Source organism: Canis lupus, chromosome 12 (assembly GCF_003254725.2).
Source record: "Canis lupus dingo isolate Sandy chromosome 12, ASM325472v2, whole genome shotgun sequence".
Taxonomy (NCBI): Eukaryota; Metazoa; Chordata; class Mammalia; order Carnivora; family Canidae; genus Canis; species Canis lupus.
The window spans coordinates 64,147,756-64,173,768 of NC_064254.1; the positions used below are offsets into that span (position 1 = coordinate 64,147,756).

Consider the following 26,013-nt stretch of genomic DNA (forward strand, 5'->3'; position numbering starts at 1 on the left):
ATTTAAACGAGGAGAAATAGAGGGGTGGCTGGGTGGCTCAGTTGGTTAAGTGTCGGACTCTTGATTTTGGCTCAGGTCACGATCTCAGGGTGGTGAGATGGAGCCCCGTATCCCTCTCTCCTCCTCTCTGTAAAAACAGACAAACAAATGAGGAGAAATTAAAATGCCACATTTAGTTAGAGGACCCAAACCACTCTTGATTTAGTACTGTAGACTCAAAGAGAGCTTTAACATAGCTTTGGCACAGATCAAGGCAGATTGTTTCAAAATCGATATACATTGTGAGGCAAATAAATATGATCTTAAAGGATCGTGAGCAGAGAAACTCCGGAGAGTATTACACAGAGTTTAATTTGTTGTGTTTTTGTTCATCTGATTTCAGACGCTTAGAGGAAGTCTTACAAATAAAATCAATCCCCGACCCGGAAAGGTAAGATGATGTTCTGTTTCTAGGCCAGCTTTTATTTTGATCTGATAACGTTCAACCATGTGCTTCCACTTTTGTTTTCTTGTAGGTAGTGATCTACAGGGACCCGGATGTCTCTGAGGAGTGCATTGAAATTTTCAGTGACATTGAGGATTGCAGCTCTTGGAGCCTCTCTCCGGTGGTAATCATCAAAGTCGTCAGAGGATGGTAAGAATGGTGCTTTGGATTCCTGACTTAGAGGGTTTGTGGTTTACATTTTTAATTACCTTTTTGGTCTTCAGAAATTATTTAAAATTATGCCTTTAGTAATGGAAAGGGCAGAAAATCCTACTCTTAGTGAGTATTACCAGAAATTCATCTCTAAGAAATTACAATTTTTAACCATGCTTCTGCTTTATAGAAGTGATGCCTGTTTGTTTATGCTACAAAAGTCGGGCAAGTGCAGCAGTACAACTGTCTTTTTCCCATATATCCCCACATCACACTGGCTGGCCCTACTGAACAGCAGAGTCCATACTAACACTTCTGGTTTATGAATTTTCAGTGAGGTTGGAAAGAATTGCACGAGTCATGTTTGCAGAATTTTAAATGGTTTTTAAGAAAAGACAAATTGTGACTAGCCTAAAATTTATTTCCCAACTTTTTAGCAACTGATGGTTTTGATAAAGAACCTGGTGAAAAAATTATTTACCAGGTTGACAGCTTCTAGGAAATACACAGGAAGTTGAATTAAGAAAAGACATTAAAAAAAAAAAAGACATTTTTAATAAATCACTTATCTGGCATAAAGACTTATCTTTGATACCTTCTTTGAAATAGAGAAGGTTGGGCTTTAAACATTTGTGGTTTAGAAAATTAGTAAGGTTTTTTTTTTTTTTCATTTGGTTAAATATGCAGCATCTTTCCTGTTAGGTTTTAGATATTTTAACATTTTTCTGTATCTTCAACACATTCATTACAAAAATATAATTAGCTTTGGCTCTTAAATTTGGAGACCAAAAATAACACTAAAAACAAATTTTATATAAATTTATAAATATAAATTTTCTCATATAATAGTGCTTTTTTTTCCCAACTTTTGTTAGCTTTTCTCTTAAAACCATAAGCATCTGGGCAGCCCGGGTGGCTCCCCAGTTTAGCGCTCCCTTCAGACCAGGGCCTGATCCTGGAGACCCGGGATCGAGTCCCATGTCAGGCTCCCTGCATGGAGCCTACTTGTGTCTCTGCCTCTCTCTCTCTGTGTGTCTCTCATGAATACATAAATAAAATCTTAAAAAATAGCGTAAGCATCTAAGAACAGCATTGTCATGTATTGACAGATTTTTTTTTACTGTTTCGATGTCTTTTGTTGGGAAGGATATTTTTATTTTTATTTTATTTATTTTGGGGGGGAAGGATATTTTAAAAATACTCTCCATTAACATGCATATAGTACTTTATATCAATATGTCCATTGATATGGCTCTAAAATATAGGTAAAATGCCCCCCCCCAGAAGTGTTTTCTACATGTACAAGGAGAAAAAAGAATTCTAGAAAAAGTCCATTCATCTGATGTATTAGTATTTACAACTGTTCACCAACTGAGTTCTATAGAACATTAGTGGCTCTACGATGTTCGAATGGATAGCCAAAAGTTCTTTAAGATCCTGATACAGTTTTTGGATTTTCAGAGGCTTAATTATGCCCAGTAAATTAAGTCTTAGAATTTATACACTTAATTACTAGAGAATTGGCCACAGTATATATATAATAATTGGTCACAATAGAGAGAGAGAGAGAGAGGAGAAGGAGAGGGAGAGAGGACAGGGGCAGGGAAAGGCTATTAGCTAGAATATTTGAATCATTAAAACCTTTCTCACCAACACCAGCTAATAGTTTCACTGTGTTTTACTCTTAGTTGGATTTTATATGAGAAACCAAATTTTGAAGGGCACTCCATCCCCTTAGAAGAAGGAGAATTGGAACTCTCTGGTCTCTGGGGTATAGAAGATATTTTGGAAGGAAACGAGGAAGCAGAGTCCACTAAGCCTGTGGTGATTGGTTCAATCAGACATGTGGTCCAGGTAGGTTATGGGAAAACCCAGGATGATTGATTTGTTTACCAAATATTTATTGAATGCCAGGGGTGATTCTTTCTTTGAGAGAAAAGTTCATTTTATGAAATAAGTGGGGAAAAATACCGATTGGCGCTCTATAGATATATTTTCTATCACTTAAGTGTTCATACACTTGAATTCAAAAAGGAACATTCTAATTGATGGGTCATTTTTTTTCATAACAAATCTTGTAGGTTAATTTCTCACTCTTGTCCCGCTTCCCCATCTCCAAATGTATTTTACTTAATAACTTGATTTAGATGAATTCTATGTGAACAGATTTTTCTTCTACTTACTTTTTTTTTGGTTGCTGTGTGTGTTCTGATTATCTTGAGTGGCTTATAGGAGCTCCATGTTGGAAAAAATAAATAATCCCCAAATAATTCAGTTGCAAGTCAACTCTGGGGTTTCGTGTGGGTTTCAGAAGAGTGGATACTTGTGGCCACCTTAGAGATTGGCTAAAATTTCTTGGTCCCTTATTTGTTGATGAGGAAATTGTGTTAATCTTTCTTTCTGGCTGTTGGGATTTGATGATTCTTTACTTTTAAAAATGTAGTTAATGGTATCTTCCAACTTGAAGATTAAAACCCTATTTGTGTAACAGAGATGGGCGTTTGGGTATAATAGGGAGATTAAGATGTTGTAAAATGAGAATGAGTAAGAGTGAGTAACAGTTTTTGGCAGAGGAAAATGCCACTTGATTCTTAAGTCAACATTTCTGAGTGACTTCAGTGATCATTGGGATTCCAAATGATTTATCTTTCAATAGTTTTAAGTAGATAATGTGATAAACCTTAAGGAAGATGTGAGGAACCTTGTTTAAAAATATCATAGTCAGTGGGATAATTTACCTGCACTTTTTATTTATTGCTCAAATAATATTGGTAATAAAGCAGTGTTTAAACATATCCCAATCCACCATCATGAGATATCCTTTCTTAATTTTTTGAAACCTCTGCTCCATCTTGGCCATAGCCCAGTCTGCTTTTTTTCTGTAGTTGTAATCATGATAATCATGATAATCTCAGGGTTGCGAGTTCAAGCCCCACGTTGGGCTCTACTACTCAAGGGAGAAACAAAACAAAAAACTGTAGTTCTCAATCCTTTTCCTCTCTCCCTACCCTTTTCTCCTGAAGATCCTTTGATCAACATCTCTCAGTGACGTGCAACTGTGTCAGATTCTGGTGGGTGGGGATTTAGATGCACTCAGGAGGAGTAGGGTAAGGAAAGTGAAGCATATTGGTAAAGAGAGGCCTCCTGTTTTGTCCAATAACCACCACCTTAATGCCATTAATGCTTTGATGTAACTACACGGTTTGGGGTTTCCAAGAAATCATTTATTTTACCTTCTTTCCATGGAACTTAATATTGCCTCCAGATGCTTTGCTATTTCAAATAATGCTGTATGTGCATTTTTGGGGTGCATTTCATTGTTTATAAATTTCTGATTTATTTGGGGTGAATTTTTCTGAATGGTGTCATGTTAAAGGATAGGGACATTTTTAATGTTTTTTGATACATTATGATTTTTTTTTTACAGATTATGTTTATGGTTGCTTGAACCATGAACACACATCACAGCATATTTAGGAAGGTCACCTTTTTAGTTCATTAAATTTATTCCTTTTGGTAATGTTTGCGAGCCTCACATAAACCAACCCGTGTGTCATTTCTTCTGTATCTCAGTTCACTTAGCTCAGCAAGATTAAAGTTCAATATATGTTCTATTAGCACTTAGGCACTGAGCCAGGAGAGGCCTTTTGAAGAGTGCTTGGTGGGCAGGATGTGCAGGGCGTGGTACACTGACCATAGTACAGAGATTTGTAAATTGTCATAAATTTCTACCATTGCTTTAACAACTTAGACCAAACCAATGTCATAGAGGTTTGGTCATAGTCAAGGAGAGTAACCACAGGGGGTTTATGGACACAAAATAGCAATTGAGGAAGGCCCCCAATGTGGCCCCTCTATGGACTATAGAGCCTCTGGACTTGGATGGTCATGTCCAAGTAAACCAGCTAAAACTCCAGTCACCAAGGAAGGCCAACAGTTTTTTCAGTGAGGATGAGGGAAATAAATATGTTCCAGAACTCTAAATAAATGCATTTCTGGGGATTTTTTGCTTGAAAGTAACACTGAGCTATATGGCTAAAGCAACATGGCTGCCCTGCAAGGCCACATAATATTGAGTCATGGGTGAAAACAGGGAAGGGATGAATGGCAGGTGCTCTGTGAAATGCATGTGTATATTTCAAATTTATTTTAGAAAAAAACTTATTTTAGTTATTTGAAAAAAAAAAAAAAAAGAGGGGACACCTGGTTGGCTCAGTGGTTGAGTGCCTGCCTTCGGCTCAGGCCGTGATCCTGGAGTCCCGGGATCGAGTCCTCCATCGGACCCCCTGCATGGAGCCTGCTTCTCTCTCTGCCCTCTCTCTCTCTCTGTGTCTCTCATGAATAAATAAGTAAATAAAATCTTAAAAAAAAAGATAATGAGCTTATTGTAAAGTGCATGGCATCATTTTTATTGTATATGTATACTTTTTTTTTCTTTCTTCAGGATTACAGAGTTAGTCAGATTGACTTATTTACAGAACCAGAAGGGTTAGGACTCCTAAATTCTTACTTTGATGACACTGAAGAGATGCAAGGGTTTGGTATAATGCAGAAGACTTGTTCCATTAAAGTACATTGGGGCACGTAAGTATTTCGTTTTAAATACAATATTAATGAAGCCTTTTGGTGAGTGTACTACTGGAAAGACTTAAGATACTCTGATCTGTGGTCCTACTAAGTAGTTCTTGACTAAAAGAGGTTGTTGTTGTTTCATTAAGGGCCATAAAATTCTGACTGTTTTGCACCTGTGTGACCATGATTCAGTTCTCTTATAAACAATAACGATTTCTTGGGGGAAGTGCCAGGGAGGAAAAAAACCTGCATGTTTACTGTTGGGATTTCCTTATCTCAGAGGAACCTGATTCATTCGGAGCTGAGTTACAGCTTTTACTTACCTTCATGGTAATTCAAAGGAGGTAATTCAGAGCATGTGTTCCTGATATAACAGAAGGGCTGGAGGCCAGCACACATGGTACTTTCCTTCCTTGAACATTTTCACACAATGCTGTCTAGAGCCCCTCAGATGTTGGTTTCATAAATCACAGGAAACTGCAAGAGTATTTTGAAGGAAGTGGGAATATCTCAGATAGGGGAAATTAGAACAGAGAGTGCGGGTGGCAGTCCTGGGTAAGGTAGTCTCTGAAGGGGAGCTCCCAGCCCAGATCGCGTGAAAGATACCCACTGAGATACAAGGAAAACACACTGAAGCTTCTTCTTTTTTTTTTTTTTTTTTTTTTTTTTGAAAATCTCCTCCTTTTAAGATTTCTGTGTGTGGAAAAAAAAAGATTTCTCTGTGTGTGTGTGTTTTCTATTAAATTCATAATATATTCAGTCATAATGTATATCATTTATAAACATATATTCAGGGAAGGCTCAAAAATTTTTGTCGATGGGATATGCATAAGATAACGCCTGTGTAATGTGTCAGATGGCAAATACTACAGGAAACGTGCGTTGGAGAGAGGAGCAGTGGTAGCACCATTTTGGATAGGATGGTCAGGGAGGTGTCTGTTGACATTTTAAGTGGAGGCCCAGAGGAAGTGAGGGAATCAGCCTTGGGGAGGCCTGGGTGGGGAGGGTCAGGGGGCGAGTCACTGGCAGGAAGCGATTGCAAAGCCCTGCTGGGCGGGTTTGGGGAACTGTCAGGAGGTCAAGGTGGCTGGAGCAGTGAGTTGGGAGGACCGGAATGGGAGAGAGGCCTCATGTTAGGCCTTGGGAGCGATGTTAGATTACTCCACGTTACATGGGTGATCATGGGAGGATTTTGATCTAACTTGTGCTTTAGAGAGCTCACTCTGGCTACTATGGAGAAAACAGATTATAAAGAGGCAAGGGTGGAAACAAACCAGTTGAGAGGTAAGTGCAATTGTATAGGCAAGAGGTTTTAAGGGCTTAGAAGGTGCGGGTGAGAAGCGGTCAGATTCTGGATACATTTTCCTGGTAGAACTGTCAACATTTGCTGACAGACTGTATGTGAGGTGTGAGGGGCTGAGCTCTATCTAGGGTTTGGGCCCTCAGCATTTATTGGGATGGAGAAAACAGGAGTTCGATTTTAGAGAGGTGAAGTTGGACACGCCAACTGTACATTCAAGCGAGAGGACACGAAGGCGACCGGAGTTCAGGAGGGAAGCTGGAGATAGAAATCCAGGAGTCATCGGCCTGGATAAGGTATTTAAAGCCTGCTCTGCACAGATCTCAAAGGCAGTACAGGAGCTGTCTGAGCCCTGGGCATGTTTATTTTTGGCAGTTGGGAAGAAAAGGAGGAGTCTAAACAAAGAAAAGAGCTTCATCTCTTGCTGCCTTTAATTATTTTTTTCACATCAAAGAGATGTGTATATCTCATTTCTCAAAGTATTCATATTAAGTTGAGAATTACCACTCTCCTTGGAAAAGAATGAAATCGTCGTCTGCTATATGTTCATCTTGGTGCCTGGAAGGTTTCATGACTCAGGCTTGGGTTCTGTTGAAGCTTAATGAGTTACACCGAAGTAATATTTCTTACCTTTAAAGTTACTTTAACTCGTCTCACCATGGGTCGTCACAAACCTGCGGTGGTGTCCAGTTTATGATGGCTTGCATGGCAGTGGACATCTTTTTTTTCCTGGTTGTCATTTCTGTTGCCATTAGGGTAATAGAAAACTGCTTTGGATGTCAGTTCAAAGTTGGGGTCCTTGAACTTGGTTGGTCGGCTTTGGGAATGGTCACTAGTACTTTTATAGATCTGCCGGGGGAGTCTTGCTGGGTTGGGAGAATTCAAGTGATAGTAAACACCTGTGCTCACTTTGCTTCTAATGGTGCACTGGTGCCCTGAACCAGTAGAGAGAAGTCTTTGCTTGTGAGGGACTTCCTTAGATTCCATTAGGAGATTTGTTCCAGGGCCCATTTACTGTGGGTTAAACTCTTCTACACGTACACAAAATAAGGGTATGGCTTGTCAAATTCTTAACTTGGAAACAGGAGTAATTTCTAAAATTTTCTTTCAGAAATTCTTTTCTATCGAATGTAATTTTTTTTTAAACTTCTGTTTTAAGACCTGGCTAATACTATACCCATCCTCCTGGAGATGAGGGTATACCTTTTGGTGGTGGTGGTATGTGGGGGGGGGTATATTTCTAATAAAAACAAAGAATTTTAGAACTTTAAAGGGAGCATAAAGAACATGTGTTTAAGGAAGACTGGCTTTAGTCATATTCTCGGGGTTAGGATTAGTTGTTAGCAGAACAGGTACTCGAATGCCGGTGTTCTGAAGTCAGGGGATAGTTTTAATAGCCAAATATCCTTTGATCAATTTTACTGTGAAGTATTTGATATACACAGAAGATGATATACATGTGTGAGTTATGAAGCCTGGTAGTAAGACCCATCCCCATGGGGCCACCACCTGACTTAGGACCTCACCATTACCAGCACTGCCACAGCACCCTGCGTGGCCCAGCCTGAGCCCATCCCCCTGACTCCTCCACACGTGTAGCCTCTCTCTGGAGTTCTGTGTTATTCTCATACCCTTCTTTTATAGTTCTGTCCCTGCAATATTTTAGGTCGGCTGTCATAGGGAATATGCCACAATCTGGTTTTGTCTCTGAGTGTTTCCTGGTATCATTTAACTTGTTCCCGTATTGCCTGGATTTTCTGTATTGTATGGGTTAGGTCTAGAGGCATGATGAGATGCAGATGTGGGAAAGACCCTTCTTAAAAGTAATGCTACATATTCATGTTGCATAAAAGGTGGCATGTGCTAACCAGCTTCCCATTAACCATAACTGAGTTTGGTTGCTTGGTTAAATTGGTGCCTCTTACAACTCTCCACCCTAAAGGGACATTTTCCCCTTTGAGATTCATAGCTCCCCCTCTTTAGAATAACCTCAAAGTTGGCATATACATATTCAATCTTTTGAACATCCAGTTGGTTTCTGTAGAGAGCCAGCATTCATACGTAGCCATTTCTGGAGAGTAAGACTGAGGATCCAGCTGGAAATACTGTAGGTGTTTTTTGTTTCTTTAAGAACAAGTGAACAAGACCAATTTTTCTTGTGTGGCTAGAAGGTATTTCTAAAAGAATAATCACAAAATATTTTTTTCATAAAATATTTTTAATCAATATATGGATAACCATTGTAAACATACAAATGGCTATTATTGAAATAATAACATTTTTAACACTATTTTTTTAAAAAAGCTCATACTTTATAGTTATACTTTATACACTTTATAGTTTAATAATCATGTAGGTAAAAGCTCATTACCTAAGTACATGGGAAAATATGAGCACCTTTAGAGACTGAAATAAAACTGCCTGAAGATAGTTTCCCCCTTTCCTGCTGGCCTCATGAATAATGTAGTTTGTTGGATTAGAACTTAGGAAGAATGAATCATGCTGTGTATGAGTTTTCAGATTCCAAAGTCCACCCAACATTGATAAGTGTGGGTTTGAGCTTCCCCACAAGCCTTTCATGCTCACCCAGGACGCTGTCTTTTCCGCTGTGTCAGTTTGTGTTCACTTTTCAGACAGATCCCCCTTTACCCCAATTTACCTTCCTTCCAGAAATGTTACGTGACTAAATCACATGCTGCAAGAAAAGTGAAGTGTTCAGTAGCAGATGAATAAATGCCCTCAACTCAGACCGTAGAAGGGAAGACCTCCTGAAGGGGTCCTGTGCTCAGCAACACCTCTAGTTCTCATAAGCACTTGCTTAGGCTGCTGAGTTTACAGAAAGTTCCACCCATTTACTTGTGAGGACTCAGACTCCAAGGCCCTTGGTAGCCTAATAGCACCATTTCTGATGAAATGCCACTATTTAGTTAGGGTGTGGAGTCCATGCGTGGTGTTCCTGGGAGAGCTTTGAGCTCTCAAAACTGTGTAACGCATCCCTACCTGTCATGCCTCAGATGAAGTTTAAAGGACCCCACTCTTAGCTCTGTTTTCTTGTGGTTTAGGGCATTGCAGTGCTTTTTTTAAAAAGATAAGTCTTTCCCCCCACCTTAATTTTTTATTGAAGTCTATGTAATAATATTTGTACAAAAAACGGTGCAGGACAAATCGTAAGCATATACCCTGAGTGAACTTTCAAAGTGTAAACATCATCTAGATCAAGAAAGAGAGCATTACAGTATCTCAGAAGCTTCCTCCTGCCATCCTCTTACCCCCCACCCCCGGTACAACTATTACCCTGACTTCTAACCATGTGGATGAATTAGTTTTGATCACCCACACATACACCATTCTGTCTGTCAACGTGTGTGTGTGTGTGTGTGTGTGTTGAGGGGTCTTCAGTAGGATTTCGAGCGTAAATCCCTGTATAATTAGTGAGTTTAGAGAAGCAACTGATTTATCCAAGGACGTCTTTAACAAAAACCCATCACCCAGAATGTGCATTGGGCCAAAACTGGGAACCAGAAGAAGGCAAAGAGGGAGAATCGAGCTCATTTTGCTGGTAACAAATGTGATTTACGGCCACTATCTTCTTGGCGCCGTGTTCTGGGGAAAGTGGAATTCTCCGGCTAGTAGCGAAGCTACCAAGGAATGGGAGAGGAGGAGTGATCACCATCCTTGTGAACGAAGGGGGCGCGTTACTACCTCCCGTACCGGAAAAGTCCCATCTCCACCACCTCGCCTTCCCCAGAATTCTCCCCGGAACTAAGAAATTACAAGACTGCTAAAGAGGCAGTTCTAACTGGCATGATTCTCTGGTTTCCTGGTTTCTAGCACATTAAAGGAAGGTGGGGGCTGCTGGTTCTCTGACCGCAGCAGAAGTGACAGCTGACAAGCCTGATAAAAGGGTGTGGTATTGAAAAGCCGTAAAAATCAGATGCAAGAACTCGGGAAGCTTTTGGGCCTGGGAACAAGCAGCCCTCCTGCCCCGCAGAGCCCCCAGGACACCACTGTGCATTGTCACGCTCCTGGTGATGATCCTAAGTCGTTGTAAAAAGCATAAATTATGTGCACTTTCTGGCATGAGAAAAACTGCTACCAAAAACCAGTTAGGAGCCTGGCTCGGGGGCAGCGGGGCTCAGCCCAGCACCTGGTACTTGCAGCTGTGTGGCCCTGGGCAACTTAGCCTCATCCGTAAAACGGGGACAGTAGTGTCCCTTCCTCATAGCACCGTTGTGTGCATTGGATCAGATTCCAGGTGGCATTCCGTTTACGCTCTGGGTAGATGCTACCGGTTAGTAGTTTTGGGCCCTGTGACAAATGAATAGGTGAAACATCCGGTTCTGTGGTTACAAATGACATGTCGCCTCTTAAAACAAGGCTCGAGTTTCCTAGCCAGGGCCTCTCTACGTCCGTACGGGGCCACAGAATAGCTACTTCTCTTACTGGGAGTGATAGAGACATTTACGCTTTGAAGCAGCTAATAACAAACATTGAAGTAACTGGACAAAACCATAAGGAAACAGGTAAAAGGTCAAGAGGAGGAGGAGCAGATAATGGCCTCTTCCTCCGTGAATCTAACGTTGCTCTGGTGTCCGAGCGTAGGCGAAACACGGTCCCGACACGTCATCCCGTTCTTTTCCTTTCCCCTCAGTGGGGTCCTGCAGGCCCTGGAAACAAATGATGAGTCCTCTCTTTTCTCTCTTGGTTCTTATTTAGGTGGCTCATTTATGAAGAACCTGGATTTCAGGGTGTGCCTTTTGTCCTGGAACCTGGTGAATACCCCGACTTATCCTTCTGGGATACAGAAGAGGCGTATATTGGGTCCATGCGGCCTCTGAAAATGGTAAAAATGAAATCTAACACCATGTTCTGGGGGGTCTGATTCTTGGTCAGGTTGACCCTGAGAATTCACAGGCTGTGACTTCGAAGCAATAAAACCGACTCTTTTTTTAAAGAACACAGCTCTGTAGTAGCCAGAACCTTCTGCTAGACGGAAGTAATAGGAAGGATAACTTGCTGGACGCTCTAGATGAAAACCTGTGGCTAAGCCCGGGTTCTCTGCGTTCGAGGCAGTCCTGGCCTTGCAGAGCCGTGGGCAGGTGCACAAAGCTCCAGCGCAGGGGTGGTTTAGGAAGTGAAGACAGTGAAGAACTAAACCTTTATGGAAAACTCTGGAAGGATAGATGACATCCACCTTGAAGGTGATGTGACCCGGAAGGGCCATGATTAGGAGAGCTTCATGCTCAATCAAGTTGGGTCTTAGAAAGCAAGCAGGACCGTGTTAGATGGAGATGTGGGGAGGGTTCTGCGTGAACCTGGGTGCAGCTGGGGAAGGGCAGGGCAGGCTGGGCACCGGCCCAGTCGTGGCGACCAGAGGCGGGGGTGGACGGCAGCTTTGGGGGCTTTGGGGCTGGATGTCCAAACATCGTCCTCCCCAGTGTCTGCCTTAGAAAGGAGCCTGTGCTCGCCCGACCCTATCCCTGTCTTTTGTCTTATTCTTTCTACCTCTTCTTCTAAACCCGAAGCCTTGGGAGGATCCAGGCTGCACCTGTCTCGTCCTCCGCGTTGAGCATGGTGCGTGCCACATGGTAGTAGGTGCTCACTGACTACCCCGGGCACGAGTGAGGCTCTTGTCCCAAGCATGTTTTTGAAATTGCACTTTGCAGTTGTCTTCTGGAGTCAGTTTGAATCAAATTAGAAAGTCATGGAGGTGATTTTTATCTTAATTTTACCCCTCCTGCCAAAGCCTGTGGTTTAGTTACCTCCGTGTTTGTGGGTCCACATGCAAAAATCATTTGCGCTATAAATGACTTTTTCATTATAAATGATTTGTTTCTAAAATTCACTTTCAAAGAACAAAGTTTAGTTTTGGGAATATATGAAAGAATTGTCCCAGCTTTTGAAGGCTGTTTGAAATAACTTACAAAACTGTGACGTTTATGGCATTGGAAAAGGATGCCTTGGAAAAGGGTGCTTAGTGGTCTCCTCCTCACCCCCAAACCACAGCGGACACCTTCCAAGACCCTCAGTGGGCTCCTGAAATCACAGATGGCACGAAACCCTGTATATACTAGGTCTTCTTCCTATAGGTATATGATAAAGTTTAATTGATAAATTAAGTTACAAATTTATTATAATTTACAAATTAGGCCAAAATTAAATTAGAGATGAATAGTAACTAATAATAATAAAAGAGAACAAGTATAACAATACACTGTAAAACTTAGTGAATGTGGGGTCTCTCAAAATATCTTCCTGTACTGTGATCGCCCTTCTTGTGATGAGGTGAGATGAGAAAGTGCCCGCCTGACAGCTGAAGTGAAGTGAGGGGCTGAGGCAACCCTAGGAACGTTGGGCTACTCCTGACCTTCTGAGTCATGTCAGGAGGAGGATGGTCTGCTTCCAGGCTGTCCTCGACCTGGGTAACAAACTGCAAAGTGAAAATGCAGATAATGGAGGAGGGGCTACTGCACTTGGTTGGTTAAGCTCTGCTTTGTTGATAAAATCAGCAACATTCCTTTATAATTACAGTTCTTTTTGGTGCATTTGAGCATCTCTGGCTACACTTTTCTAAAAGCTGTTCTATATGGGTAGAAAATAACCTCCTGACTTTCCCACTGCTGATTCTAACTCTTGCCCTGTTTGTTATTTCTGTGTAATAATACCTTTTTCTGTGACTTATTTTTAGTGAGTTTCTTTTTATTTGGTGGGGGGTGCATTTAAAAAAAACCCTAATATAAGAGTGTAGCCACTCCTCCCACAGACCCCTCCTTTGGGCTACTTTCAATTCTATCTAACAGTTCCTCTGATTACTTCAAGAGTCCTCCAGACCATATTGTGTTGTGAACTTGTGTGAACTCAACAGTTTTGTAAGCCGTGGGTTGCAAAATCAAGTACCTGCAGGGGCCAGACAGCAAACAGACCTGAGCGAGGGTGGCTGGGAGTTGGACTGAGAGAGTGGTGCAGACAGGCAAACGGGGCACAAGCCCTGGCTGGAGAATGAGCCCAGTGGAGAGGTAGTAAGTGCACAAGGGGAGGGTCGCTGCCTCTCAGAATCTTCGTCTTAAGAGAAATGAGAGAGATGCATTTTTGTAAGACATCTTCTGAGTTAAAAACAAACTACACAATGCAGCTTATTAGGTTAAAAAACAGACCTACCATGCAGATTCAGCTTATAGACCACCTCCGCTGTACACGGTCTTCCTCATTCTTCCTCTGCACCGTTGGTGACTTCAGAGCTGTTGCAACAGAAATTAAACCAGATGCACTCACGCTGGGAGGTTCACCGCCATGAGTGATATAAAATGGGAACCTGTCAATGGAGAACCGTTTTTCTTACTGTATTATTTTTCTTTTCAGGGTGGACGTAAAGTCGAATTCCCTACAGATCCAAAGGTAAACATGTATATACTTTAAATTTTATTCCCATGCCATCCCCATGAAGATCATATTTACGTGATTTTACGTAGCAACCTCCATAAAACATAACTGCAGCTAGAGGAAGTTGTCCCAGCTGACACATACCATCGCTCAGACTGGAAGATGATACTTACTAATGGCACTAATAATCACTCACAGTATGTGTAGCCATGGCCTAAAAGGTTCATTGGTGTATTAAGTTTATAATTTGTGGTTGTATTTACTAATTGCGGGGCCTGCTGCTGCTTGCCAGTAAGCCAGAAAAAACTTAGTTCTCAACACAAGATCTCCCTCTCTGCTATTTCTACTTTGCACATTTATGACATTTATATTTTGTCTTTTTTTTTTTAAGTAGGCTCCACACCCAACATGGGCCTTTAACTCATGACCCTGAGGTCAAGAGTTGAGTTGCGTGCTCTACCAACGAATCTAGTCAGGAGCCTCTGGATTTCATTTTTTTTTTTTTTAATTTTATTTATTTATTCATGAGAGACACAGGCAGAGGGAGAAGCACGCTGCATCCCGGGAGTCCTATGTGGGACTCGATCCCAGGACTCTAGGATCACACCCTGGGCTGAAGGCAGACACTCAACTGCTGAGCCACCCAGTAGTCCCTGGATTCCATTTTTAAGGCAATAGGGGAGTCTCTGATTCCTTAGTTTGTCCTAAGCAAAATCCTAAATATGGGTTTTCGACATTGAACAAAAACCAATTTTTTTAGACCAATTATTTATAATCTATCATTTGAACCTGTCTTTGGGCTGCACCACATCAGGAGAAAAATTCTGAGCTTTAAAGTGATAAAATACTGCTATTTAGTTAATTAAAAAAATATCAGAAAGTTTTGTGTTCTAGGATGTAGTGGTATTAAATGACTGATTTAATGTTTAGCTGTTGAGATCTTTAACTTCTTACAATTACTGGCATATCTCATCTTTATTATAGGTAGTTATTTATGAAAAGCCTTTCTTTGAAGGAAAATGTATGGAACTAGAAACAGAAATGTGTAGTTTTATCACGGAAGCAGGTGAAACAGAGGAAACGACAGATGACAGTTCGTCATTTACGTCTGTGGGCTCAATGAAAGTTCTGAGAGGAATGTAAGTAGATGGGAGGAACCAGAGGGGTTTCTTTTTTATCCCTTTAGTGAAGTAGTATCACATTCCCACCCCCCCACCGCCGCCACCCAAAAACCATTACAAATAACATGGTACAGTGAATTTTAAACATGTTTTCAGCTAACTGTGACCCGGATTTCACATGGCAGTTCGAGGGGATGGTTTGGGGCCAGTCAGTTGAACAAGGCTGATAAATTAGTCCGGACTGATCATATTTACATCTTGTTTATTAATATTATGCTCCATACTATAGTGAGCTGTTAGTTTGCTATTTTTATGACATTTTATACTTTATAGATCTTACGTATTTCCTTTAGAAGTATACACTAAAAATGGTCTTGTAAATAGACAAAAATATATAATAATTACTCATTGAAGAAAGTTTATCCAGTTTTCTTTGCTGCGGTTCTTTTTTTTTTTTAAAGATTTATTTATTAGAGAATGAGTGGAGGCAGGGCTTGATCCTAAGACCCTGAGATCATGACCTGAGCCAAAAATCAAGAGTCAGACACTTCACCTACCGAGCCACCCAAGCGCTCCTGCTGAAATTCTTTTGAGTCTTTCTTATTAAACATACACACACACACACACACACACACACACACTCCCTATACTCCTTTACAGAACTTTGATGTATATTTCTTAGGTTGTTCTTTAGGGGGCCATTCTATTAGTCTCTTAAATTTCAGAAAAGAATTCCGATGGTTGTAATGGATGAATCTGTGTCTAGCTTCATAACTATTAGAAATTGTTAATAAAACTGTTAAACACATGGGAAAAATGTTAGCACTAATGTAAATTACTACTCCTTCATGTTCTTTCTGTTGCAGTTGGGTTGCTTATGAGAAGCCTGGATTTACAGGTCATCAGTATTTGCTTGAAGAAGGGGAGTACAAGGACTGGAAAGATTGGGGAGGTTACAATGGAGAACTTCAGTCTTTACGACCTATATTAGGTGTAAGTTAAAGAAAAGCTGATGGCTAATACTTGATATTTTTTGAATAATAAATGGCTAGCCTTTGAACTTTGAATTTTTTTTTTCTTAATAGGATTTTTCAAATGCTCACATGATAATGTACAGTGAAAAAAACTTTGGATCCAAAGGTTCCAGTATTGATGTGTTAGGAATTGTTGCTAACTTAAAGGAGACCGGATATGGATTGAAGACACAGTCTATTAATGTACTGAGTGGAGTGTAAGTGAAATGACCCTGTTGGGATCTTAAACACTTTTACCTTGGGTTGTATTAAACTAATAGTGTCTCGGACACAGAGTAGACACTCAATAGATAAACATACCAACATTAAATCAGTCATTTAATACATACTGCCACAATATTTTCATAACTGCTTTTTAAAATCCTTCTCATATAATCTTTTTCTTCATGTGTAATATAATATTGCAGTAGACTTTTGGGTTTCATGATAGTAGAAACCCACAGATTTCACTTCTCTTATCATTCTGCAGAATGGAAGAGCTCCTGGATTTCTTATGATGGGAATCAAATAAAAAAATAACGATCTAACACCAGAAAACAGAGGTTAGGGTAACGTCCCGTTCAATTTTCCTCTAGTCCTTTCAGGGGAGGAAAAATTTTCTTATACCATCAAGATTCTTCTAGCTGGTGTAAGAATTAAATTGACATAAGATAGATTACATGAGATGACAAGAGGAAAAAACCCCACCGAAGTTCATTTACATGCTCACGGAGGCCCAGTAATGAAATTGAGACCCAAAGAAATGACCAAGGCAGGCCGTTTTTATATGTTTTAGACAGAGAGACAATATATTTTTGAGGAATTGACAGGATAAAACTTGTTTGGAAGCTTCAATTAGTAAGGAATTCTAAACAGAATTTGGGCTAATGTAAATTATTAAAGGTTTGTTTTTCTGGCCTTCTCAGCTCTAAATCCCTGTTTCTGGTGATGAGGGTGTGTCTCTACCTCCAGGTACAGGGAGGGCACCTTTCACATGGGAGATTTATTTCCTGCTTTCAGGAGGACAGAGGAGGGTCTGAATGTCTTTACACAGGCTGTTTAAGCAACTTTACTTTGAAATAATCAATATGCCATTGTGGTACTTTTTGGGGTAGCCTGCCCTCAGCCCCTACATCCTACACCTGCTTCATCTTATTTCTTCACTATTATTTTGACAGAAAAATTACTGTTTCAGTGTACCTGGAGTTAGCCATTGAATGCTTTATTAATGTAAAGCTTTTATTTAAATTTATTTTATTTTATTTAATGTAAGCTTTTATTGAAAGATGATCAGTCAAGATTCTTTGGGATGCACACAACTACAAGCCAACCTAAATTGGTGTAAGTTTTAAAAAAATGGAATTTATTGGTCTCCATAACTTAAAAGTTCTTGGAAAGATTTTGCCTCAGTCGTGGCTGGATATAGGGTGTAGACGCTGTCATTAGAACTTGCTCTCTGTCTCTTGATTGGGCTTTTCTTCTGTGCTGGCTTTGATGAAGGCAGGCTACTTCCATCTGGTGCCCTAAGGCGGCATCATCTGCCTTTTGCTCTTCTCACTGTGTCCAGTGGAAAGTGCTTCTCTTTGCCACAAAGTTTCCAAGTTTAACATTGATTCTCTCAGCTTGGGTTGTATGTACCTGCCTGAACCAAGCACCGTAGTCACAGAGATGATGGTACCTGGGTTATGTGCCCAGTCCTGGAGCAGGATAGGCTCCATCCCACAGGACGATTGGGGTGAGTTGATCCCCGGAAATATCAGAAAGAATGGGGACAGATATCAGATGGGCAAAACAGGTGTCTATTAAGAGAAGTTAAACAATCGTCCTTATTATCCAGGTTGACGTCAGTTATATATAAGGGAGAGTATTCTTAAATAATTCTATGAAATTATTTGACATTGGTTCTGTTGAAAGTGTTTGATGTTAAGTTTTTTGTTTTGTTTTGTTTTATGTCATGAGTAACCTAGGCTATTGGGATCATTCTAACCTCAATTGTATCATGTTTCACGGAGCTTCCCATAGGATCCCTGGATATCGGAGTTGTGTTTATGATGTAATATGCTTTTACTGTTAGTGATATTCACCAAATCCTTGTGTAGGTTGTTGCTTGTGGCACCATCTTGGCAGGGTGACATCTGGGACTTCTCGGTCTTCATTCTTAGCAGGAAATGCCTCCTAACTGGGTCCTGCCATGGAGCCCTAACATTTTACAATCTGCTGTAGACAAAAGATATGGTACAGCAGAAGTCATCTGAAATGTTGCCACGGCCCTCTAGTATTTGAGATTAGCTTTAAAGTTCACTATTTAGAAGGAAAATAGTGACCGACTCAGTCTCGAAAAACAGTTGTACGTTTTGGAGCTCACAGGTGTATCAGTGGCATGAGTCCGAGTCCAGTCATGCTAGCAGAGGAAGCAGAAGGAAGCCGGGTAGCGTTCCCTTAGGGCATTTATGTACATTATGCTTGTGCCCAGAGCCAGTCTTTTTTTTTTTTTTTTTAATCCAGTTTTTGTTTACTTGAAGTCAGTTTCCTTTATAAAACGTTGTTTTTATAGGTTTCGATTTTTAGTCCTTTAGTGTTGTATTTCCTGCCAGGCTTTCTCTCTGGTTATAGCAGTTGAGTTGTGGTATTGGGGGAAGTTGAAAGGAGGTGTGCACACATCACTCCCCCATCACCACCACTTCCTTTTAAATTGTGTGGTTGTAGAAGGGCTTCTGTAAACCAGAACCAGCTGCTTCCTCGCGGTTCACTGGGTTGGTTATTGGACAGATACTTACTGAGGTCTCTTATGTGCAAAGCATTGTATGGTGTCCTCACAGAGGTTACAGTATTCATATAAAACATAATCATTGCTACAAAAGACCTGGAGATTACGTGCTCCGGGAATCTACTGAGCAGAGAGAGGTTACTTTCCAGTTTGTACACGGGGAAGACTTTGGCCCAAGAGCTGGCGTGGGACCTGGTCCTTGTGGGCTGGGAGGCTGAGGTGTGCCAACACGAGGGAGGAAGACTAGCCTCTTTGTTTTTAATGGTTTCAAAGAAGAATGATTTCAATGACTTTATTCTTCTTGGTAAATAAGAATTTTACTTTGGTTCCTCACGTCTCAGGATGGAACCTGAAAACTTTTCAGGAAACCTTTTTGAGGTTCTTGTTCTGGGTGTCTCCCAGGAGGTGCACTCTCCTATCACACGGGCAATAAATTCCCCGGGCAGTCAACTCATGTTTAGCTCAGAGACCAGCCTTCGGGAAGGATGCTCATGAATCCAACTGAGGTTTCGAGAACTGGATTCCGCTTCTATTGCAACATCAGGAGACACTCCCTGTTCAGCTCTACTCATCATTTTCACGTTGTGCTATCTCGTTCAAATGGCGGAAACAGAGCTAACTTTTTTTGTTTTAAGATTAAGAACAAAAGGAAATATTTCTAGAGTCCAGCTTAAAAAATTAAAAGTGCTGTTGTTTGAATTTCTTTTTCCTTTTCCCTTCCACGGAAGGGCCAGGCTGCCCTGCCGCCCTTAAGCTCCGAGCAGTGATTGCAGCAGCCTGGGACCTGCTGGTACTTGTACTCGCTCTCTCCCCACCACCCCCATCAACCTTATAAACGAGAAGTGTTGATTCATGTGTACAGAATATGTTTAAACAAGGACAGTAAGGAATCTTTTTCTTACAAGTCTCGAGTATAAGTTATAGGTATACCCAAGAATCTCAGATCTGAGTTTTCTTTTTTTTTTTTTAACCCTCCTATTAATGGGTGATGCATCTGGGGCTGCATCTTGGAAGGAAAAGAACACTACTGTCAATTCAAGTAACATCCTAATAAGTGGTTTGTTTGTTTCAACCTCCATGAATTAGATGAGTTTATGTGGTGTTGGGTGTTTCCTTACAAGTGATTTATTTTAGTTTTATAAGGAAATAGAGCATTCTCACTTGTTAGTGATTTGAAAAAAAAGAAATCTGGATTTTTGTTAAAGGACTAAAGAAGCTGGATTAAAGCTTCCTCCCAGGCTTGCTGAACTGCCTTCTCTCCTGTGTTCCATTCCATCTCTTCCCATTCACAGCCTTTTCCCCTCCAAACCGGAAGTCAATCAAGCAAAAAAAGGCCTTTTAGCCCTCTGTTAACCCTGGACAAGTCACTCCCCGCTCAGAACAAACAACAAATAATTCCATGTGATACTTCTCAGCCACCTGTAAATTCTGTAACTTATTACAGATACAGAGCCTGCCAGGAATACTTTTTTTCTGATATGACTTAACCTCTTTTTTTTTTCTCTCTTCTCTTCTCTTTCTTCCTTCCCTTCTTTTCCTTCCTTTCTTTCATCCTGGTTTTTGTAGATACTCTTGCTGTGCAGATATTCCTCCTCACACAGTAGGATTCCATGCTCTTACTTAGTTGTCACTTCTTTTCACAAGCCAAAGGCCATGTGAGCAAAGGCAGCACACCCAGGCTCCCAGGAGCTGTATAACCTCACACGATGTCAGCACTGGGATCCTGGCCAACCTCCTTACCTATAAATGAAAATACGATCTTTCACAAAGATTAAGTGACCCCTTCAAAGTTATCTGGAAGTGAATGTCATGACCATAGCTAGAACGAGGTCTCCTAACTCCTCGCCTCACCATGCTAAAGGATAGGTCTTAAAAATTGCTAATGAGGTTCTGAAGTGGGGGAGCAGTATTTTCTGAAATGGGCTGACTGGTCTTCCAGCACTTACTCTGTTCAGATGGTCGGAAGTGCACATACAGACGTTAGCTGTTATAAGCTACTTGATCCTAGAGATTTTTGCAGTGTTCTTTTTCTCCTTGGTTGCTGTTCATTTCCTAAATAATACCTGTATTTGAGTTTTTGTCTAAGGTCAAGCCCCTTTGACAGTATAATCATAATCTGTTCTAGTTATGAAGTGTGTGGACTGTTTTAAGTGTGGCTCAATGGAAGAATAAATGAAAGGAAACCTGATAAGGGAAATGGCAGCCTGGGTCATGAAAGAGCATGGGGAGCCTTGGGAAACACAGTCCTGGCCCAGTCATCCTTGGTCACTAATCAGCTGTGTCACCCTGGACAAGTTATTCCCCACTCAGGAAATGCCAACAAATAATTCCTTGTGATACTTCTCAGCTGTCTGTAAATTCAAGGGCAAGGATTGTCTTTTTCATCCTTGCATGCCGAGTGCCATCTAGTTCCTGGCACATGATGAATGGCCAGGTGACGTTTGTTGAAAGAATCAATGAATTCACTTTTCTGTGTCTTAAGGTTTTCCTTTCTGTAAAATAGATTAAGTGGGGTCATAGATGTGAAAGCATTTTGGAAAGTTTTGAGTATAAATGCAGGCATATACGTATTATTCCTTTCAGCGGTGAGCAGATCAGCAGGGCAGCAGATGAACTCAGGAGGAGACGCTGAGTTAGCTCTTGAATATAACAGAAGTGAAAACCTTTTAAAGACTATCTTTGGCTAGAAAGTAGCATCACATCAATAAGTTGGTTTTGTTGATTATCCTCTGAGTGTAGGTCACTTGTGAGGCAACAAAAGAAAACATCCCAGAAGAGATTTTAGTATCTGAGTGTTTGTTCAGTTTTGCTTACTGTGCATAGACACATCACGACAGAAATCCTATTCCAAATAAAATTTTAATTACTTAGCTGTATTTTTTTGTTTGTTTTTTTTTTTAATGGTAAATTTGGAGCAATTTTTTATCATGCAAATGGACGGAAGTCCACTCAGGATACGGAGACTTTTGTTTTATAATCAGCTTGGCTAAAATCGTTAATTTTTGCATAGGAAACAAAACTTATAACCCAAATAATATGATGACCTTGCAAAAAGGAGGACAATGTGTTTATAAAGGTAACCAGTTCTTGAACTTCAACCAATGTACCATATAAAAAGATGATTACATATTGATATCAAGGTAGCATAATTACTAATCATCTTTATTTTAGTGTTTCAAATAATATTTAAACTCAAGGGTAGTTCACTACTCACGTTGGCTTGAATTTCCTGCACACAGTGTTAGAGTTCTTATCTCTCTGTGTGTACATGCCAACCTGAAGAATGTGTTTTTCACTCAAAGACTGAAGTTGCCATGATTTGTAATAGAGGTATTATACTTCTGTTGTGCCTCTGATCTTTTCTTCCCTTCCAGCTTCAGCCCCTCCCCCACTCAGTGTCTCCTTTTCTCCAGTAATTCCCAATTTCTTAGAGTTTCCCAATACACCAGAGTCTGTCACATTTCTGGACCTTGGCACATGCTGTTTCCCCTTGCTGTACTTTTTCCAAAGCATTTCTTTGGTCAACTTTTTTTTCAGTGTGATTTGTTGTATAACAGAGAGGAAAAAAAAAAAAAAACAGAGAGGTAGTTTCTTGTAATCTTTCTGGAAAAATACAGATGTCGATAACAACAACAAAAAAAAACTCTTGCTTGCTTACTAAGAGAACTTTACAGGTACTTCTTGGAAGTCCAGATGGTTTCCTCAGAATAGAATTAGAAAGAAATACAGACAAATATCCCCCACTGGGGCTTTCTCAGGGACTAGTATTTGATAAGTGAGGACACCAAAAGGTTCAAGTAAAGATACTTTCACTTGTCACTTCGATTTGTCATACAGACAAGTCTCCCAAGAGACTAATAGAGATTAGAAAAATTAAGATGGCTGATTATGAAAACAAATGGAAGTTTCTTATACATATTTACCTAAGTGGGTTGGTAATTTTATTATACATAAAAAGTACAAACTATATAAAAAAAAAAAGTACAAACTATAACAAGTCAGTGTTTTTGTTTCTTTAGGTGGGTAGCCTATGAGAATCCTGACTTCACGGGAGAACAATATATACTGGATAAAGGCTTCTATACCAGTTTTGAGGACTGGGGAGGCAAAAATTGTAAGATCTCTTCTGTTCAACCCATATGTTTGGTAAGGAGTTATACTTTCATATGAGAATATTTAACTGAATTCTGGATTTCCTCAATGTGGACTTCTAATTTATGTAATACATAACACGATAGAAACTGTTCTGAGATTATTTTTAACAGTAATTGCTCATGAGCTGGAAGAAAGAACTTTTTTGATATGTCCAGTCTATTCATGTCCTTCTCTCTTCCCTTTAAAAATTTTTAGGATTCTTTCACTGGCCCAAGGAGACGAAATCAGGTAACTTAAAAAATAATCTATTATAATTAGGGGCTTCTGCTGAAAAGCTGATCTTATGTGTAAAATGTGAGGCATTTGGGACATTTTGTTAGTTTTTACCCATTTTTATACCAGAGAGCATAAGGATATTTTAAAATAGATTTTGGAAAAAAATAAATAAATAAAATAAAATAAAATAAAATAAAATAAAATAAAATAAAATAAAATAAAATAAAATAAAATAGATTTTGGTTTCCTTTATAAATGCTTGATAGCACTTACCCATATCTAAATGTCTTATAAAATGTTATTTATATAAAGTTGAGTTTGATATCATTATACCGATCAGTTTATATTAGTAAGCTAGGATTAATATTTCAAACAATACATAGTTATTGTGATAAACAGTAAAATGAATTTTCATATTTGCTGTGTCTGCATTAGACAAACATTTTATATGGTCTCTTTTATATGGTCTCTCATGCAAGCCTTTGAGTGCTGACTGTCTGCATCAACTGAAGTGTTACATTTGTCATTTAGGCTTTTTAATGGAAGTGTTCAGAGTTCAGACAGCCCTAATTACAGAGGCACAAACACCACTGTAGCCTCCTTTATTGGCATACACAAGATTCTAATAAGTCAGCAAGTATCTTCCATTGAGAGGGAGGAAAACTATACTATGTTTCCAAAATAAAGTTTCTTGTAAATGTTAGAACTGATGAACAATTACTTTTGGCCACAATAAAGCTTTAAAATGCCTCACCGCTTGTCGCAACAGGGTGTTCTATAGAAACCGGCCTCTATTGTTGGCTTGTCCTTTGATGTCTCTGAATTAAGTAAGCCTGAATGGTGCGGCCAAAGTATTTCTAATTGATCATTAATGTAGAAATAGAAAATTAAAGGATTTATAAAATTCATAGTAGTTTATTGTAACAAGAGTTAACAGGTCATGTTTGCATCACTTCAAAGGCTGAAGGAGTTAATGTGTTCAGGAAAATAATTTCACGTGTTTCTGTTTACTTTTTCAAAGATTCAGTTGTTTTCAGAACCAGAGTTTCAAGGTCGCAGTCAAGGTTTTGAAGAAACAACAAGTCAAATTGATGATTCGTTCTCTACCAAGTCTTGCAGAGTTTTAGGAGGGAGGTAAGTAAAACAGTGGGCTGAAGGAGCCTAATTGCTGCGAAAGGTTAGAATTCACGTATCAGCAAGTATTTAGTGACACCTTTAGCTGCTTGATATTATACAAAACCACCGAACGAGACAAGGCCCTGTTAGTACTAAACTGTACTTTGCAGCATCTGAGTGCCGGACATCAGAGGGTGACATGGCATCACATCACCGGACAGTGTGATTCAGACTCAGTTCTCTGCTCTCTAGCCTGTCCTGTCACCTGTACCAGGACTCTAAATAATCTCTAAGATGCCTCTCAAGGTAGATTTTTTTTTTTTTTTACCGGTAGATGGGAATAGGATAGGCATTCTGCATGATAGGCAGTACATGGCTGGCGTGGAGCTGGTGTGTATGTGATCAAGGAGCACGACACCCCAGAGCTGAGAGGTCTTTGTACTGTGGAGAAGGTGGGATCAGATCATGAAGGCTACCCCTGAGCGTAAGAGATGGATGCCACAGAAAACACAAGAAGGGAAAGGCAATGAGCTCGAAGTGCTGTGCTGAAAATAGTTTTACAAAAGCTTTAGAAGGAGGGGAGAGCCCAAGGTCATGGAAAGTTGGTCAGGAAAACTCGTGAAGCCATCTGTGCAGATGATGAGGAATTAAGTCTAATAATAATAATAATAATAGTAATGGTGCCTTTAATCATATAGTTCTTTATGGTCTCAACAGCACCAGCCTATCATTTAGCATTGCACAGTGGAAACTGCACTGGCTTAGCATTCAAGTGCACAGATTTACAGTAAAAGTCCAGTTTATTAGCACACACCTCCATCTCTGTCCCAGTTCCTCGTTATCCCCTGCCTGCTTCACTTATTAGTACCAGCTAGGTACTTTTGTTGTTCATTTATTGTCTGCCTCAGCTAACTAGAGTGTAAACCTGATGGTACCAAGGATTTTATCTTCTCTTCTGTCCCCAGCAATGGAAAAGTACCCGACGCACACAATTAATCCTCAGTTAGCACTTGTTGGATTAAAAGAATGAACCAAAAAACCCCATCTCTTCTAGGGAAGCATGGTAAATCACCATGTTACTGACACTGGTGAGGCCCAGAGGGGCTAAATGACTTGTCTAAGTCACTGTGGCAGGGAACCCTGGGTGGCGCAGCGGTTTAGCGCCTGCCTTTGGCCCAGGGCGCGATCCTGGAGACCCGGGATCGAGTCCCACATCGGGCTCCCGGTGCATGGAGCCTGCTTCTCCCTCTGCCTATGTCTCTGCCTCTCTCTCTCTCTCTCTCTCTGTGACTATCATAAATAAGTAAAAATTAAAAAAAAATAAAAATAAAAAGATAAGTCACTGTGGTATTTGGACTCCTGGCCCAGTACAGAGGTGCTGGAAATGAGGATAAAAGAGAGAAATTTGGGGAGGAAATCAGTAGATCCACTAGCTGTGGAGGTTGAAGGATTACTCAGAGAGGACTCAGGGGCTGAAGAATGGTGGCACCCAGGAGAGGGCCGAGGAATACTGGAAGGTATACAGGTAAAAACACGAATAATTTCATGGAGGAAGAAAAAAAATTGTTTCCCAAATGCCAAACTGACAGCTGACTTATGAATATTAATTTGCCAAAGATGGAAAACAGTAAATAGGCCTAGATATTTTTGAAGAAAGAACGGTTAGCTATACGCATTGTGCTTTATAACAGGCTACCTCTCAAAATGATGATATTCCTGAATAGGAATATTCAAAT

General features: G+C 40.2%; 1 protein-coding gene across 1 annotated transcript in view; it reads left to right on the top strand.

The window, feature by feature from the left end:
- The window catches only part of CRYBG1 (crystallin beta-gamma domain containing 1), a 200,362-nt gene that overhangs the window by 162,883 nt on the left and 11,466 nt on the right, over positions 1-26,013 (top strand). The window contains exons 5-16 of the mRNA XM_049092426.1: positions 383-430; positions 516-634; positions 2,326-2,491; positions 5,082-5,221; positions 11,226-11,352; positions 13,869-13,904; positions 14,874-15,028; positions 15,877-16,003; positions 16,096-16,241; positions 22,810-22,936; positions 23,141-23,173; positions 24,183-24,295. Of these exons, the coding sequence (XP_048948383.1) occupies positions 383-430; positions 516-634; positions 2,326-2,491; positions 5,082-5,221; positions 11,226-11,352; positions 13,869-13,904; positions 14,874-15,028; positions 15,877-16,003; positions 16,096-16,241; positions 22,810-22,936; positions 23,141-23,173; positions 24,183-24,295 (1,337 nt within the window). The remainder of the gene's footprint in view (positions 1-382; positions 431-515; positions 635-2,325; positions 2,492-5,081; positions 5,222-11,225; positions 11,353-13,868; positions 13,905-14,873; positions 15,029-15,876; positions 16,004-16,095; positions 16,242-22,809; positions 22,937-23,140; positions 23,174-24,182; positions 24,296-26,013) is intronic.